This window comes from Struthio camelus, chromosome 23, assembly GCF_040807025.1.
Source record: "Struthio camelus isolate bStrCam1 chromosome 23, bStrCam1.hap1, whole genome shotgun sequence".
Classification (NCBI taxonomy): Eukaryota; Metazoa; Chordata; class Aves; order Struthioniformes; family Struthionidae; genus Struthio; species Struthio camelus.
In genome coordinates, this window is record NC_090964.1 from 7030693 (window position 1) to 7049183 (window position 18491).

Below are 18491 nucleotides of genomic sequence, written 5' to 3' on the forward strand. Positions count from 1 at the left end.
TTACCAACTATGATAATGCAAGATTGAAAAACAGTTTATGTTTGTATATTTTCATCTGGTGTATACGGTACTTTTACTAGACACAGAATACTTCTTGACGCGAAACTATTCCCTGCCAGTACCCGCTGAATTCTCCCCCAAAGCAGCACAGGTTAGAACAAGTCACTGAACTTAATCAAGAACAGATATTAAAGTCCCAGAAAATGCCAGTTAGAGATGGAAAAAATACTCCATCTGAAAAAGTTAGCGGGAGACATTTATACATTAAAGTTTCTGGTTTGGCACCCTTCTATAGTCAGAAGCAGCAACTACAAGAAATGGTGCATTTTTACTGCACAAATCTTGTTTCCTACTTAGTCATTACCACAGTAAAGTCTGTATTTGATTAGTAGAAGCAACAATGTTCAAGCTTAAGTGCAGAAGTCTAACATACAATCAGTTTTATGGAGCTATTATTGGTTTCACTACAAAGAAAAGCTTAACAAAATTCATTTTTCTCTCCAGCAACTGAAAGATTGCTGTAGTCTCCTCCTTTTTGTACAGTACTAGTTCTTAGACAATAACGATAAGTTATCTCTGTAGGTTCACTTACATGCTGCATTTTGGGCCTCCTAGGAAGTCAAGAGTTTTGAAACATCCTACCAAAAGTTACCTTCTCTAACTCTGAAGTAAGGAGATCTTGATTTCCACTTGGGAATGAAGATTAGCCTACGCATCTGAATTAAGGTGCTTAAAACAAGTTATTGATCATTAGTGAAACGCTGCCTAAATATAAATGCATGCATGTACACAGCAGCTATATTCTTCCAGCATATACCATGTTAGAGATGAAATAAAGGCAAGAGAAATTAGAAAGGCATTAAGAACAGTCCAAGCCAAACCTTATCCAGCTTTATTAAAGGTACTTTTCATAAACAATCATGGTAATTTAGGCAGGACATGGGCTACAATCTGCAACATTTTACAACAACTGTCAAACTCCCCTCCCTTCATGGACTACCAAAACGTAAAAGTTGCTATAAAACCGAAGAATCTTCATTTCATACTTGTAGAGGGAAAAGTTTAGAGTGAGGGTGGACACTTTCACATTTAGTATGTTGTTTAACAACTTTTCACAAACCTACCCTGACTTTTAGAGAAAAAATTAGAACTGCAGGTTTCTTAATCTGAAGATCCACAATATAAAAGAGGAAATGCAGCTCCTCGTAGAGCCATTATATCCCAAATTGAACACGAGAAGTTCGGATCACCTGATGATGCATTTAGAGTGGTTAAGTCCCAAAATGCCATTTTTGCCGTATTTCAGAGTGAAAAGCTTTAGGCAAACAACGAGGACATGAAAGAAAACACAGAGGGCATTACAAACTGTGGTTTTGAAGTAGGCAACGGGCATCTTGGGAGCTTCAACGTTCACTCTGATGCACTTCACAAACTTGACAGACGTGCAGCATGAAGGAATCCTTCCTCCTCTATTCAGGAAGAGCCCTTCTTCCAAAAAATGGGGGGGAGGGGGAAAACTTGTTTTTTTAGATTCAGGTTCTGAGAAATAGACTAAGTGACATTTGTCCCCACTGCCGCCCCCCCCCCCCAAACACAACAACGAAGCGGTCTGTGTGCTAACAACATAGCTTAAAAAAAAGTAAAACAAAATTCTGCATTGTTATAAAACTTGATAAAAAATAGTATTTCAAACTGTACAGTCACCAGAAGTACACAGTTATCAAAAATTCACACATTTTACTTGGCATCACCAGCACCTTCAGCTTTCTGTGCCTAAAAGAAAAAGGGGAACCAGTCAATACATGCCACATACTTGTACCAAACTGAAAATTCCTTTTCCTGAACAATAATCCTCCCAACAGGAGGGGGGAAAAAAAAAAGAAAGAAAAAAACTTATCTGAGCTGCATCACCATTATTTTCAACAAAATGATATCTAGGATTAAAAAGTACCTTAAAAGTAAACCTGAAGTTGCTTTATTACGTGTTCATTTTACTCATTTTTAGAATAGGACGTAACAGTAATTTTCATATAGTAACTTCATTTCAACTGGCAAACAGACAATTTTCATTTTAACTCTTCACCAAGCAATACAAACAGTACTTTCTATGTCATAACCAACAGGTCTAAATAATTGAGCAATAATTTCACTCCATCAGTACAGGCCTAGACCTGCCAATATCTGATATGGAAAAAAATAATTCACTGATGTAACACAGGCTGCTAGAAACGCTGTTATACCTGGTCTGTTTTGGCATCTCCGTTTTCTGCAGGGTTGTTTCCCTCCTTGCCAGCATCAGTTTTCCCCTTTTTTCCCTTAGGCAACTTCTCACTCTTCTGCCAAATGTAAGATGACATAAACCATTAGAATTACCAATAACCAGCCATTAAGCCACAAGAATCCAAAAACTAGGATGGTAAAACCAATACTGGATGTTGGCCTAAAAAGAACGCAGCAAAACGTAAGTATTTATGTTTTAAGAGATAGATTCACTCACAACTGCTGTAGTTTCCTCAAATATTTGGTTAGTCTAAGATACTTTTATGCAAGCTTTGTAAAACATAAAAGTTTTCAGTCCAACTTTGTAGAAGCAATGATGCAACTCAATTCTCAAATGACTGCTCTCCCTGATAAATACAACTTTGAATAGCAGTGTATTAACTATTACTAGACAAACCAAAATTTCATAGCCTGTGTACCTTTCAGTAATAGGATTAACACAGCAACTTACCTTTGGAGCTGCCTTTTTAGGTTTAGGCTCTGGCTTCGGAGGGGCAGGTTTCTATAAGAAGAAAAACCCCTTATTATACAAGCAGTTAAAACACACACATTGAGGGTTTTTTTTTTTTTTTTAACATTCAATCCAAATAGTTTAGTTTTGGAAAAGCAACTCAAAACAATATTTGAAATCAAAGCACTTACTCGATTTGATAATTATTATACCACTCCCATAACACTACACAATGGGGCAGTTTGTTAAGCTAACAACATTCTTTCAACTGAACAATGCATCCCTCCAGAATACCTACAGTTCTCACACAGATGCAGGATTTGATACTCAAATCTAATACTATTAAATGTTGTGACATCTCTCCTCAGCAACAGGATACTCACAGCAGATAACCTCGCCGATCTCCGTTGTGGCTATTTAAAAAGAAAAATGATTAAAATTAACGTGACAGACTGATGCAAACTATCTAAAATTCCGCAGTAAGTCTATTTCAAGGGAGTACAGGCCCAGAACAAGAGCTTAAGTTTTTAGTTCCCTTTTTCCTATCATCCAGAAACAAGAGGATATCCTGCTTAAGTCGCTACGAGTAACAGGTAACAGCAGTTAAGTAGATTTTTCACAGTTAAAAGGCACAGTTAAAACTTTAAAAGTCCAGCATCAGTTAGGAACAATTTTCCACTGCCTAGCTGTTTATTTTGATGAATTTAAACCTAGCCTTCCAATGCAAACACCTTACGCGTCAACTTTCTCAAAATATTTAACTTCTTACCTCATCCTTAACTTTGGCCTTATCGCCCTTGGTATCTCCTTCAGCCTAGAAACATGAAACGTAAGTTGCACCAACAAGTTAGGAGGAACGCTCAGCCCCCAGACCCGCAGCAGCACAGTTATTTTTAACCCCAATACCTGTAAAGCAAAGGTTTTCCGCCGGTTCCCGGACGGCGCTAGGCCCTAACCGCGCCTCAGGTCTCCGGGGCTCCACCCCCACCTGCCTCTTTGGACCGCGAGGCCGGGCGCTCGGGCGCGGACAGAGATTCGGGGAGGGGCTGGAGGCATCAGCGGCGCCAGGGCTTTTGGCACGGGTCACGGCCCCTCCGCGGCGGGATCCCGAGGCAAATCTTCGGCCCGGCCGAGGCGGAAACCCCGCATCGACCCGCCCCACAGCGAAGCGGGCGCGGAGACGAGAGGCCCCCCCCTCCCCCGAGGGAGGGGAGGGAAGGGGGTGAAGCGGCCCCTTCAGGGAGGCCCCGCTCCCGCCCACGGCTGCCCCCATGGGGCGGCGGTTTTGGCGGCAAAGCAGCCCGGGCTCCAGGAGCGCGGCCGCTTCCCGCCCTTTCCCGCGCGTTGGAGGAAAAGGGGCGAGCCCCACCGGCGCTCCCCTCCCCCCCCTCGCCCCGACCTCCCGCCAAAACCAGCCGGATCGGACCGGCTCGGCGCGCCCCTCCCCTCCCCGTTAACCCCCTCGGCCCCGCGCCGCAGGGCGCCCGGGCCCGCGGCCGTTAGCCCCAGCGCGCGCGCGCCTGGCCGGTAACGGTCCGCGCGGCGGCTCGCGCCGCCCCGCCCCCACCCCCGCGCCCGTTGGGGCCTCCGCTCGCGCGCCACCTCGCAACCGTTACCGCCCCGAAGGGGGGGGGGGGGAGAGAAAGGAGGGCGATGAGGCGCCTGGTCCCGCCCCCCCTTCCACAGGCGCGAGCGGCGGGGGGGGGGGGGCGGGGGGCGGCGGGAATGTAGGCCCTTGGGGCGGAGAGGGGCGCCGGGGCGAGGTGGGGCGCCCCGCTCCCCCCCCCCACCTCACCCGGCGGTGCCACGTACCTTTCTCTTCGGCATGTCTCCGGGGCGGCGTGTGCGTGTGTTGTGCGTGTGTGAGAGGAGAGCTCGGCTGGGCGGCGTGAGAGGGGGCGGAGGGAGAAGGCGGAGGAAAGGGGGGGGGTGGGGGAGTCGAGCTCGCTAGGTCCGGGGCGGCGGCGAGAAGAGGGGGAGGGGGGTGGGGGGGGGGGAAAAACCAGAAAGAAGGGAAAAAAAAATAAATGTGTCTGTGGCGCTCGCTGGCCGGCCGGCGCGGGGGCAGCGCGGCGGGGCTGGCTCCCGGCTCGCTCGGCTGGCTCCCGACCCCACTAATTTGAATCGGGTGTTTATAAAGTTTTATATAGAGCCGGACGCGGCCCAACCGGTTCCAGCCGGATCCCCACCGCCCCGCTTGCCCATTGGCCCGCGCGGGTCACGTGGGGTGGGGCCAAGCCAAGCAGCGGGAGTGGAGCCGGGCGGGGGGGGGGGGGGGGGGGGAGAAAGGGGACGCGAGCCGAGGAGGCGGCGCGCGCGCGCGCGCAACTGGGCCTCGCGCGCCGCCGCCCCCCCCCGCCCTTTTCCCGCGCGCGCCGCCCCGCGCCTGCCCGCAGAGGAGCCGCGCGCGCGGAACGGCTGCGCGGGGGCGGCGGGCGGGAAAGAGCCGTGAGGGGAAGGGGGCGGGGGGGGGGGGGAAAGGGGAGGATGCGAAAGGCCATGGCGGCCCGCGGCGGGGAAAGCGCGGCCGCGCTGCTGCCTCCGCGCTGGGCCTGGGGCCGCGGGCCAGGCCCAGCCTTCCTCCCCTTCCCCGTCCTCCTCTTCTCCCCTCCCCTCTCCCGCCCGCTCGCCCCCAACCGCCGGGGCTCCACAAAATGCCGGCGCGGCGGCCCGGCTGCGCGGGGGCGGCGGCGGCGCGGAGCGGCGCGCAGGTGAGCGGAGCTGTTCTTTCAGCACCAGGCGCACCTCGGCCGCCGCGCACCCCCCGGGCGGCCGGCCTCGAGGCTCGGCCCTGGCCCGGGGCCTTTTTCCCCTGTCGAGGGGAGAATTACATCCAAAAAAAGGTAGAGGGAGGTGGATCAGGTAGTGCTTAAAATAAGAATAAAAAAATACAAACAAGCAAGCCCAAACCTTACCAAAATACAAGAAAGTTTACACTAAAGCAATGCCCCCAGGTGAAATCTCACTGCATCGGCTACTTAGGCTGAAGCAGCTTTTGCGAAGTTAGGCTCTCGCCAAAAGGAGACACTGCTCACGCTTGGCTACAGGCGCTGCCTCTTTCTGAGGTAGCTTTGCTACAAAAGGAGCATCCAGTTAGGAGACGCGCACCTCATTCCCGCCCCGAACTTTTTGCCTTTGATGGAACCTTACCTGGAAGAACAGCACAGCAAGCACACCTCCCCGCTCCCCTCACCCGGTGAGCTCTCAGGCTTTTTCAGCTCTCAAATGCAAGAAGAGCACATTTTTCCAGTCATGTGCTGATTATTCACACCTTCGCAACGTACACATGCCGTCTGAATTAGGGAAGCTGGATTCTCACTCAAAGAAGGTGGGAGCTCTATTTCCACCACTGTCACTTAAAGATTCCCTGGAAAGACGGACTCCTGAGAAGTAGGAGTTCGCCTTCGTGACTTACGTCCACCCTTTAAGGAGGCAAAGCTTACAGGCAAAGTTACCATTTCATTAGAAAACTGATGCAGGTGGAATAAGACAAACTGTCAGGTACCATAAGCTCCCCACCACCACTTGAAGGTCTTGTGGACCTGAAGGTTTGATATTTTTCAGCTACAGCTCAACTACTCACTCCTTATAAGGAGTATCAAAACTCTCCCTACAAACCTTGTGTAGCTTTCATCCGTCAATTACCATAGCTGCAACAGTACTACTTCTTTGCAGAAGGTCACCACTGTAGTTCTGGTTGTCTATGCTATCGTAACACAACTGATTTTTCTTCCCCCTCCCTCTTTCCAAGGCAAATGCACATTGTTGGAGAGAAGGCAATCTCCCTATCTGCCTGGCAAAACAGACTGGAGAGTGCTCAGTCTCACAGAGAATAAGAACTATTTCCCAGACAACTTCCTGAAATGTAAAGGGAGACAAAATAAAAACAGAAATGAAAATAAAAATGTAAAGACAAACAAAATACCACAAAATAAGTTCAAATTGACAGCTTCCATCATCTGGGCATACTTTCACCCAAGCTACTGTTAGCTACTTACGCAAGAGGATGCATTTGCACAGTGCTTCATTCAGCCAAGTCTTGGGACATCAGCAAATTGCTCAGATAGTACTGTAAAAGAATACAGCTTTGAAATCCTTTCTGTTTTAACATGAATCAGATAAGGAGTCTGTCAGGTTAAGCAACATTACATTAGACCTGGATGCCAACTTCATTAAAACTTAGAAAAGAAGCTCTGTATAGTTTTAAATGCTCAGCTTATTTTAAAAATGTTTGGTACAAAAATGCTTTATTCATGGTTTGACAACTTAATTATCCTCTTCACAATTATATTCAGTGTACTGAGTTTGCAGCACTTAATCTTTTAAATCTGCATTTTCTAGTTCTCATCTGGAGGTAAAAAGGAACTCTTTAAAAAGAGCAATGGCTGTGACTGCTGCACCTGTATGTGCAGCAGAAACAAAAGCAAGACAGTATTTTCTGTTGATTTTTTACTGTGGGGACGGAAACAGGATAAATTAAGAGACAGAAATGATCTTGGAGATTAGCTAGTCCATCTCCCTGCTGATAGAGAATTGAAAACAAACACCACTCCACAGCTACTCCAACCACTCCCATTCAAATCGGCTGTATAGCACTTTTAAACCATTTTGAGACTGGCGAGAGGTTGGTTTTGGCCACTGCGTTGCTGAACAAACCCTGTCCTAGTACCCTGGCAACAGGATGGCAAGTCATACCTTTAGACAGGTCTCTGAGGAATTCGGCATACCGTAACCATCACCTGATTTTAGCTAGCTAACTTTTCTCTCTAAGCCATGAATTTAGCTCCCTACTGATCCTTTTTCCTTGCCTCCTTGGAGCCTTCCCCCTCCTCCCTCAAAAGATTTAGTCTGTTCCAGTATCAGCATCTATGTTTTTGGTGCATTTGGGTCCCCTCTGCCCCCACTGCTAGGATTTCACAGGACCTGACAGCAAGGTGAAGGTTTGTACCTTCTTTACAGCGAGGCTAACACCTTGGTTTAGTTCTTTGGAAGTCAAGAGCAAATATATCAAGCCCAGCACAGTGAGGAGGGGAAAAAAAGACAAGATGCTATGAGGCAGCAGGGAACATCTCTGCCACTGCTTGGCACAGGCCCCCTTTACACCAGGAATAATCCTCTCCATATAGAATGGAAGTTGGACTCCTCATGGAAGCAGTGGAGAAAAATCTTACCAAAAGATTCCCCACTGCAAAGCCACACAAAAATTCAAGTCCAGCCTGATTTAACAGCACTGAATTGCTTTGCCTCAGCCAATTCACGAGGAGCCTAACAGAATTAGAAGCTCATTCTAGTAAGCCACTTGCCCCCAAAACATCCAGTCCTGTAAAATACACTAGACAGTGGAGAAAGGGCAGGGTGCAGGTATCCTCTCTCTATCATCAGGGGCACAGAGGCAAGACAGAAAGATGACATTACCTTCCTCAGTGGCATTCACAAACTAGAAAAGTTCACAGTACTCTGTCTCTGCCCTTGGATCGGGCCACTGGGGATGTAAAGTCCTGTAGCAGCCCTGCATTCCCACTGCAGAACCACAGCAAGTGAATTCCTCTGGGCAGCAGCTGTTATTTCTCACATGGTTAAAAACTGTCTTCCCAAGAACCACCCAGCACCTATGTCATGCAGACACTGTACACAATCTTTCAAAGAAGTCCGCTCTCTTATGCTCTAGTGCCTGTAGAAAGCCCTGGATTCTTTCTTCCCGCATGGCGGTGCATTTCTGCAACAGTGTCCGTCGACGCCGAGAGTCTCCGTGAGATGCAAACCCCTCCTGCTGCAGCTTCTTTGTCACATAAGCCTGATCCCTTTCCATCTGTTGTCGCCTCCTTTCCTCCATGTAGGAGTCTCTGGCCTTCTAGAGTGAAGAGCAGTAGAGCGTTAGCACTTTACCAGGCCTTTCAGCTCATCTGGGGTACACATACAAGGCAGCGAAAAATACAGCAGAAATAGCCTCTGCTTGGCCATCAATCTGCAGGTTAAATAGAGAGAGGCTCTGTGCGCACCTCCTCCGCTTTGAGGTAGCTGCTTGATTGGGTTAGAAAAAAATACAGGGATATCCTTCAGGACCTTCTTGAGATACAAGTCTGCTCACAGCATTAACTCCTAGTTAAAATGGATAAAGGTCATGACAGACGGTGAAAAAAGCCTTAGATATCTGAATCGGAGAGAAACAGCATAGAAGAGCACTTTCAAATCACAGACTCGCACACAAGCTATCCTTGCCAGTGCCATCACAGAATCTTTGAACCTATTCACATGGCAGTAGAAAGGTTTTAGGGGATTCAGAACAACGATTTATGGGGCAATTCTTTGAGCTGATGATCAGGTACTGAGCTAATTGGCTGCAGCAAAAAAGCAAGAGCAGACTCCGTGTTCTCAAATGCCTGTGATCTAATAACGTACCAGCTCAAGACACAGCATGACGGGCAGGAGAAAGGAAAGGGTGGTTGCTATCTTTCTGTCTACCCCCAAGTATTTGAAATGTATTGCAGAGCAACGCTTTGGGGCTTCTTCTCATTGCACATATCCTACCCTGCAGACACAGATTCTAACAGAGGAATTTAATCTGCATGCAGGTAGACTAAGCCTTCATTAAAATGAAATAAGACTGTGGTCACTGTGATATAACCTGACATGCGCACACACTAAGGGAATACTGGCCTTTCAAACAAGCAAAATGTCAGAAACACATATTCTAATGAGGGCTTGTTCCACTCTTCAGCACACTTCCTCCCTGCTCAACTCAGTGGTCTATGCTCTGACACTGTAAATTAACTTTTGTTGGGCTGGGAGTGAGGGCAGAAACATCCTTAGCTACAGAAAGCCCACTGAATTGACAGCGTTCCATTGCTGTAGCTCCGCTTATTTGAAATACACAGCTAATCAACCTGTTCGGCATAACGCTTCCACCTCGGATGGAGCGAAATTCTGCCCATGCACCACAAAAGACCCAGAGGGACCACCTCCATGGAGGTGGCTTGCCAGCCAACATTTGCATTCCCTCCCCTAGGACTACCATGTAACAAAAGCAGACCTTACTAATTTCACTTGCAACCACCACAGTTTATAATCTTTGAGGTGAAGAAGGTTCCTGAAGGTTGAAGAGGTAAAAGTCACTACACCAAGCTCCTTCTCCAGCCAGGTGCTGGCGTCCCTGTGCCACAGGCCACCGTTGCCCAGGTTTCCCTATCGACCTGCTCATTAGGGAGCTCCAGCTCCCAAACTTGTCCCTCTTAAAATAGCCAGATTAGCAAGTTATTACCAAATTGGCGGAACCAGGTCAGGAAGACCTCACACCAGCAGCTCTGGGAGGGAAGGAACACTGACAACCACCAGTGGGAATAACCTCAACAAGCACACCAAGATCCAGAGGAGGACAGCAGTCCACAGCCTTGCGGCCCAGGCAGCTTCACCTCAGTTCCCAGAAAGGAAATCCTAAACCCACTTGCTGCAACCCTACACACAGCAGAACTAGAGGGAAAGTGTGCGACTCTCCCTGCCCACTCCACAGTAAATTCAGCACTTGCTTAAACCACCAGTGAATTAGATCGAGTTAAACTGGCTGATTTTGCCCTGTAGCAAATCAGGAGTGCTTACTTGCTCTGTCCTGCCGGCTGAGGAGTGGGGACAGATACTTACAACTGGTGGAATGGCAATGAGCACGGAGATATTGGCAACTTCAGATACCTTTAGTTTCTCCAGAAAGAAGAGGAGTCTGTCCACATCCTAAGACGCTGTAACAAGCCACAGGGGCACAGGAGAAGCCACACATCTGGCATAGGCTGCTACTGAAACAAGATCTTGACTAAATGCACTACATGAATAATTCCTCTGTTCCCACTTCACACACTCCCACCTGAACTCCAGCATATTACAGAGCCGCTGTACAGAAAACATGCAGTGTTGGGCTCTCCACCTCCCTAAGGCTGCCTTACCTGTAAAGCACCGTAGTTCACCTGGAACCGAAGGATAGCCTCACACAGGTTCCAAAAGGAATATTCTGGCCACAACACTGACTGAAACACCAGGCATGAATGGGACGTCTGCAGAAAACAAGATCACCAAGAACTTAATCATCTAGTGAAGGAAAAGTCAAATTATGCCAGTTTCTCCACAAAGACTTAACTTAGGCTGCGTTATCAGATTCTACTTGAAATGAAATAAAAACCAGCTAGGATACTTTGAAGTCGTACGATGTAGAGTCTTTCTACCCAATTTGTTTTTAATGCTGGGACAAGAGTCATCCATTCATGTACAAGTACCCAGCAGAATTCTTTCAAATGCTACGCTGGTCTCCATAGAAGTATTTCTACTAGCTCAAGCACAACAGACCTACAGCAAAACGAAAATAGTAATCCTGGACTATCAAAGGCTGAGTTAGGGGAGCAACAGATGAACTGAGGGTCAGGACACGACATTTGAGACATTTACCAAACGACATCTTGTGATATTCCTCACTGCCCACTCGCGGCATTTAAACCACACAATGAATCTAAGAGTTGTGCTGCGCTGATGATATCCTAGAGCTGCAACATGGACGCTTTCAAGTTAAAAGTCTACTTTTGCCATCCATTCCCTCAAAGTTTCAGATAAACAGATAACCCTTCAGCAAACATTAGTACAAAACATAACACTTAGAAGAACCCTGCATATTCCTTTTAAAAATTGTAATGCTACAGAACAATCTGTCAATTCTACACAAGAAAACACTGTAAGGACATTTTGATGTCACAGAATCACCCTGACTAGCACAATTTTCTACTTTGCGGTTGTCAGGACTCAGATCACTGCCACTGAAGGGATATTTGCACTAATGCTTTGGACTGTGACCTGGCAGGGTGGGAGCACAGGCACACATTCTCCTCTACCACTTCTGTTGAACAAGCTGTAATCAGTGGCTTGGGAGAGGGGCCTCTTGCCAACCAGAAACACAAAGCATTCAGTTGCCCAGTAATGCTTCATCAGCTACATACAAGCTCAGTCTCCAAGGCATCCCCGCCAGGACTACCAACATGAGGAACAAGAGAAATGTTAGTTTGCAGCATGACATCCGTCTGGGGTGCACATGCGCCCAGAAATATTGGGAGGAGAGAAGGATGCCTTGCTGGGCAATCGCAATTCAGACCAGACAGCTTCCGTGAACTTGCAAATTAAATAGCTTGGAATACGAACATTTGATGTGGCTGCTTAAAGGCAATTGATTGCTGGCTCCAAACCGCACATATCGCAAAAGAAATTATGTTAACTTTAAGTAAAGCAGTTTGACTCAAGTGTTCTCTGCAGAGTCTGGGTTACAAGCAATTCAATATTGCCTAGCCCATGAAAAGAGAAAGTTCTTCATGCGTTAAGAACTTACTATGTCTCAGCCTAGCGGCCTAACACGTTTTAATTTGACTTTGCCATCCTCAAAACCTGTTCTGAGAGGGTCTCGTTTCATTACCAAAGTCAAATAAAGTTCTGAAATGGTGACAAGTCAGTCATGTACATTATACATATGTTATCAGGGTAAGTCTTCAACACCTACAACTGACAGAAACAACATTTGACACATTCTTCTTCCAGGAATCTAGAAAGTCTTCCTGGAGTTTCCTTATTGCTGGAAACTTGCTGTCAGATTAAGCTACCTGAGGCCAAGAATTTTCCAAACAAATGAGGAATTACCTAAATATGAAAAGAGGAACAACAGACGACTGCTTCAAGATTTCCTTGGGTGTTGTGAACCAGACTAAGTTATGATTTCTTATTAAGTGTTTCCAGGACAATACGCTTTCAAGCTTGTCGTGCTGGAAGGTATTTTAGGTGATCACAAAACTGCAAGAAACAGAGCTTCCTCAGAGGAGTTTGCCTCAACGCTCAGTCCATTCAATAAGTTACCTACAACCTGGCAGACAGCATTTAAAAGCCCTCACATCAGCTCACGCCTGGACCCAGTAGAACACTCTCCTATGCAAAGACAGGAAATTTTAAGGGGGGAGGGGGGGAAGTCAAAGACTTTACCTGCCAGAGTAAGAAGTCACTCAACCGGACCTCTCCAGAGGTTCGTATCAGGAGGTCTGGGTCAGGAGAGTTGCTCGTGTACAGACACTTATCAAGCAATGATTCTGACACATCGCTAAGGAAGACAGATGCATTCTGTTAAGATTACTCTCACGACCTGATGGAGGTGGCACTACTAGATCAGAATTACTGAAGGTTTTTACAAATACGAGACTACAGATTAAAATTGGGTGACTGCAGTTGTACCACAGCCAGTCATCAGCTTCCTCTGGATGGACACTGCTGTCTGCATTTCAAATGCTGTTTTAGCCCCCAGAGCATCTCCCTGATGCTCTTTAAAACATACTGCACTAGCAGAACCAAACTGAACACTTCCATCTGCAGCAGAGAGAGCCGAGTGCTAACTGCTTCATCTCCTCCAGGGTGGAGGAACAGTTCAATATTCATGATTCATCTGTTGTTTGACCTCATAGCTAAGACTGCCAGCCAAGAAACCAATTACTGTGGCATAAAATCTGCCTTCCCATTTAAACTATCTTAAGACACAGACCTAATTTCTCTTCTGTCTTGGTTGTGAACCCATCACCATGGTAATTGAAATAATAAAAACCAAACAACTGCAGAGTAACTTAAGTCATTTGTTCCAGTCAGACTGGTTTAATAAGATCTATTTAAAAGCCATTTGGTTTCTGGGAGGTTATTAGTAAGCGTAGGAGGTAAGGCAGGCAGTCTTGCTCTGCGAAGCCTCATATAGAACGATAAAGAGTTACCTGGGTTCAAGCAGTCCTTGTTCCACCCCCCAGGCCATCTCCCTCACAGCGTTGCTGATTTCATGTCTCGATGTATATGCAAAGCAGACATTTAGAAAGCATCTGAAAAGAGAAAGACGTTAAAGAAACTAACCTAGAGAAAGACTCAGCAGATGGCAGAGGGAAGACTATCTATACGCTTGTAGGACCAAAAAGAGTCCGTATTGCGCCTGCCAAGTCCCAGCCTTCAGGTACATGAGGAAGGCATCAGGTATCAGCCGCTTTGAAGCGTGATTACTTACTTGTTGTAGTTCCTGGTTGCTAGCACAGCTTGGGCAATCAGCTCCTGAATATCCAGTGGCAGGAGCGGCAGGTCCCCAAGGACACGGATACACACACCATGCTTCTTCAAGTTCTCCCTACAGCCAACAACAAGAGTGAAGACTGCAGAAGACAGATCTGTCCCTACTGCATGAGGGCCAGGTTTGCCTTGCATAACATCCGCCAAACGAAAATAGTAGGCATGCAGTAGGTATAACTATAACAAGATTAACAATTAGAAAAAGGCATAGTGACCAAATATTTTTCAGATGCTCACAGCTGGCTCAGATTTCATTATCCCAAGCCGTTCACTGAAAGGAAACGGATCATTCTGCATACAGATTTCTGATTTACAGACTTAATCAAAGGACTAGATAACGATCACAGATTAGGCATTCCTACTTGATGTTATGAAACCCATACTTGGAAAGCAAAGTAAAACCATAGACACCTAACTAACCAAAAATTAAGAGCACAGAAAACAGTGAGTAATGGTCATCACACAACAGCACAAATACGCTAATCTTTCCTTAGACCAGGAAGTATCAACAAGGGGAGAGTGAAATGGAAGTGAGCTGAGATGGGAAGTCATCCATGTCTGCTATTCCAAGAGGACAGGACAATCCATGGGATTTCACAGGTTCCCGCTGCTGTCTGACTTGCGCTACAACCTCCCTAGCGATCAAGGGCCACATCGGGTAGAAAACAGGGCAACTAGCACAGACTGCAAATTCTTGGCCTCCGAGTCATAACGGACTGCAGCGCTCAGATACTCCCGACCTTCTCAAGTTCTGCCAACAAACACACATTATCCTTTCCCTCCCATTATTCCAGTTGTGTTCCCTCACTGCCTTACTGATTTACTTCAGGTGGATAAGCACCCCCCAGAGCATATGCTCAGGAGCTATACATCACATCTAGGTCAACACAGACCCTGAACACCAGTCTCCAGGTGCAGGTAGAGAAATGCTTCCTTCATTTAAACCATTATCACAAGTTGCAATATTCCTTTAACATCTCTTATGTTCTGCCTTTGCTCCACCCTGTGGGAAACCAACATGAGAGGATTCTTACTGTTCTTTCAGTAGGCGGCTAAATTTCTGTCTTGCCAGATCCATTAGTCCATCCACCTCCTCCTTGGAGCGTTTAAAGTTCTCAATACTAAATGCATAAACAGTGACTTCCTGGATACCCAGATTTAAACACCACCGCAGTGTCTGTAAGGAGACAAAAAATAATTCAAAACTAAGATCAGAGAAGCTGACTGGGATAATCAGACAGGTCAGCAAGACCCACCTTTTCAGTTGCCAGAACTTTCCTGTGATTCCCCACTACAGTAAGTCTGGGCCACAAGAAACTAAGACACCAAGAGCCGATCAGCTTATCAATTCTGCTTGATGATGAAAATTTCAGCTACATCTCAAAGGACGGGAGAAAAATATCTCTATTTACAGTTCTAATCCATTATTAACTTCTACCAGCACAGACTCTAGAGAGAGCACGACCATAGGACTAGCCTGGTTCACAAACTGAAGCAGAATTAGCTCTGCACAAGGCCCGATTCCAGCGAAGAGAACAAACATAGCGCATCAGTAAAGCGGCAGACAGTCAGCTAGTGAACACAGCTCAAATTTTCAACTTCCAACTCAGAGGCAGCAAACACCCTTCCCACCTGTGCCAGTTTATCAAAGCCTTGCGAATGCCCCTGCTGTCTCTCCACATGACACTTCTGGGCATAACGGCGATTGCCATCCATGATGAAGGCAACATGCTTGGGCATGGGACCTGCCTAGAAAATAAGGAAAGACAACACAGACCAGAAGGCTAACGATCAAGCTTGCCTCACAGACAGTTTAGCCCCGCTGTTCTTGGTGGCAGCACCTATTTGTAGGAGCGCAATAGGTAAGTCCCACTTAAATCTTGGAGCTGGAAAGAGAGTAAGACGTTAATTACCTCTTTGGTAACCCTAGCTTAGTCTCGCTCTAAAACATTTCAGTACTGACAATTGCCTCAGATGAAAACCAACTCTGCTCTTCCCTATTCTATCAGGTGACAGAGACTCAGGAGAGAGCAGCACTAACACAGCTACCTCTCTGCAGCCACAGAGGATGCAGGGGAGTTTCATGCTACTGTCATCCTAAGCATTTTCACTTTCAAATTTCAAGAGTATCGCTGCAGACACGATTAACTTAAGCGAAGATAAAGTCACGAGACTTTTCCCCCTTTAAGGGCAACATTTCCTTCTGCTGACCTCACTAAACCCGCATGGATCCTTTTGAGGAAAGGACAGCAGCACCAGTTTCAAGACTGTTAAGCACAGAGAATTTTCCTGGAATCAGGGGACTGTGATTTCACTCAGCAGAAACTCAGCTTCATTTCTTAGAATCATATTCTGACCATCTTGCTTCTTTCCCTCCTCCCCTGCCCTGCCTTGATCAGCAAGGGCATAAAACACCGGAAGCCTGGGAATCTCAGCTCGTTACTGGCAAGCACTGCCATTTGCAGATCAAGCCTAAGTAATTTTCCAGCCCTGAATGCTGTTTAGATAGGTACATTCAGTGCCAGCATTAATATGCAACCTTGCTAGCAACTCCATCTTTCCAAAGCAGAACTGTCACAGAGGCTACCACAGAACGTTCATTAAGGTTCATTCCTTACCTTAATAACGTTGGCACAAAATCTCTCTATGATGGTCAGCTCACCTTCTCTGATCCACGACATGTCTTATCCTGAGAGCTTCTTTTCTTTTTTGCATTAGAAAGATGAAAATAAAGGGGTTAAAGGTACAGGAGATTCTGTTTGAGCCCAGAGTAACACTGCAAGCGATCACCTTGGAAAAATAAGCTTTGATTAGCCGCTTTGGAGCTCTTTTTATCGTTTGTACAAATACGTTTCAGTAGACAATGAAAGAGCCAAACACTTCGGAAATAAGCTAAGGAATTCTCCAGATATATGTTACCAGACTTGTTTTGTACTCGCTGGTAGCAAGAAAAAGAGTTGCTGCTTCTTCCAACAAAACTAGCTGGTGATTTAGTACAGACCCATGACAACAAGCACTCACGTTGCACAGGGCTGCCAGCAGGCCAGTCACAAAGTGGGGAGAACACAAATTAACCTTCAATATTTTTGTACGTTTAAGTCATTGGAAACTCTTAAAACGAAGCAGTTGTCTACCTTGCCAACCGCACTACTCTGACCACTGATATTTCTTGTTCTTCCCAAGCAGAGAACATTAGCCTCAGGAGCTGTAAAGACATTGTTTTCCACCCAATCTTCCACACACCAAATGCTACTAACTGGTTCGAGCCTAAGAGGATAGAGGACTTCACCGAAACTCCAGGTGAACCTTCAAGAGTGCCAGCGAGGAGCCCTGAGGCAAGCCAAGGAGCCACGGAGAGAGAGCTGCGGGGGCGAAGTCCAGACCCAGCCACCAGCACCGCAGCTGCACCGACGGCGCGGACTGCCCGCAGCGGCCTCCTGCCCCTTCCCTCGGGGGCCGCAGCCGCGGCACAGCCGGCAAGGAGAAGCTGAAGCTCGGGCTCTGCTACAGAGCTCTGAACCCTCCCCGCGAGCAGCTTCGGAGGAAGACGCTTCCTCCTCCGACACCGCCGGCCTTTCACGCAGCGAGCTCAAAACAAACCCCTCGCAAAGAAGCCACTTTTTTTCCACAAGAAAAGGGAAATAATAATAATTGGGGGAAAAAAAAAAAAAGGAGGCACCAAAAAAGAACCGAAGTGACTGGCGGGTGCGCAGCCAGCGGCCCCCACCCGCCGCGGGGCCGCCGCGCTCCCGACCCGGCCGGTTCCCCCCGCCCCCGCCCGGGCCGCCGCTGCCGTTACCTCGCCCGGCGGCACCGCCTCAGCCTCCCCAGCAGGATGACGTGCCCTTCCGCTTACGTCACCCGCCGGCGCCGGGGGCGGGGAAGGGGGGGTTGCGCGCAGGCGCGGCGGGGCGCGGGGCGAGGGAGGCCGCAGGGCGCGTGCGCGATGGGAGGAGGCCGCAGGGCGCGTGCGCGATGGGAGGAGGCCGCAGGGCGCGTGCGCGATGGGAGGAGGCCGCAGGGCGCGTGCGTCTGGGGCGGGGCGGGGGGTATGATGGCGGCTGTGGGGTGACAGTGGGGCTGGGGTTGTGCGGGGCCTGGAGGGTAACATCGGCGCCGGGGCGGTTTTGGGGGGCTGGAGGGTGACGGGGGGCTGGAGCAGTTTTAGGGGGGGCTGGAGGGTGACAGGGGGGCTGGAGGGTGACAGCAGGACCAAGGCAGTTATGGGGGGGGGGCTGGAGGGTGACAGCAGGGCTGGAGCAGTTTTGGGGGGGCTAGAGGGTGACAGCAGGACCAAGGCAGTTATGGGGGGGGCTGGAGCAGTTTTGGGGGGGCTGGAGGGTGACAGCAGGACCAAGGCAGTTATGGGGGGGGGCTGGAGGGTGACAGCAGGGCTGGAGCAGTTTTGGGGGGGCTAGAGGGTGACAGCAGGACCAAGGCAGTTATGGGGGGCTGGAGGGTGACAGCAGGGCTGGAGCAGTTTTGGGGTGGGGGGACTGGAGGGTGACAGCGGGGCTGGGGCAGTTTGGGGGGGGGGCTGGAGGGTGACAGCAGGGCTGGGGCAGTTTTGGGGGGTGGGGGGGCTGGACAGTGACAGCAGGACCAAGGCAGTTATGGGGGGCTGGAGGGTGACAGTGGGGCTGGGGCAGTTTTGGGG

General features: G+C 48.2%; 2 protein-coding genes across 9 annotated transcripts; both read right to left on the reverse strand.

The window, feature by feature from the left end:
- Positions 1 to 864: 864 nt before the first annotated feature.
- Positions 865 to 5088, reverse strand: HMGN2 (high mobility group nucleosomal binding domain 2). Of its 2 annotated transcripts, none has more exons than XM_068917308.1 (6): positions 4544 to 5088; positions 3501 to 3545; positions 3115 to 3144; positions 2732 to 2782; positions 2241 to 2336; positions 865 to 1773 (listed from the first exon to the last, which is right to left on the reverse strand). In XM_068917308.1, the coding sequence occupies exons 1-6, from the start codon at positions 4556 to 4558 to the stop codon at positions 1738 to 1740; spliced, it is 273 nt and encodes a 90-aa protein (XP_068773409.1). In that variant the 5' UTR covers positions 4559 to 5088; the 3' UTR covers positions 865 to 1737. The 2 variants fall into 2 exon arrangements, with proteins under 2 accessions (XP_068773409.1, XP_009680719.2); XM_009682424.2 differs by lacking the exon at positions 4544 to 5088 and adding an exon at positions 3638 to 4125.
- Positions 5089 to 6454: 1366 nt separating this feature from the next.
- On the reverse strand, positions 6455 to 17715 carry DHDDS (dehydrodolichyl diphosphate synthase subunit). 7 transcript variants are annotated; one of them, XR_011135987.1, is made up of 11 exons: positions 17634 to 17715; positions 16453 to 16538; positions 15467 to 15583; positions 14869 to 15011; positions 13776 to 13892; positions 13495 to 13596; positions 12725 to 12839; positions 10663 to 10770; positions 8147 to 8582; positions 6730 to 6800; positions 6455 to 6589 (listed from the first exon to the last, which is right to left on the reverse strand). XR_011135987.1 is itself a non-coding variant. In XM_068917313.1 (10 exons), exons 2-9 carry the CDS (start codon positions 16513 to 16515, stop codon positions 10417 to 10419), a joined length of 861 nt encoding a protein of 286 aa, XP_068773414.1. In that variant the 5' UTR covers positions 16516 to 16538; positions 17634 to 17715; the 3' UTR covers positions 6962 to 8582; positions 10415 to 10416. The 7 variants fall into 7 exon arrangements, 5 of the variants coding, with proteins under 5 accessions (XP_068773414.1, XP_068773410.1, XP_068773413.1 ...); XR_011135986.1 differs by lacking the exon at positions 6455 to 6589 and having other exon boundaries at positions 6655 to 6800; XM_068917313.1 differs by lacking the exons at positions 6455 to 6589; positions 6730 to 6800 and adding an exon at positions 10415 to 10512 and having other exon boundaries at positions 6962 to 8582.
- Positions 17716 to 18491: the final 776 nt, after the last annotated feature.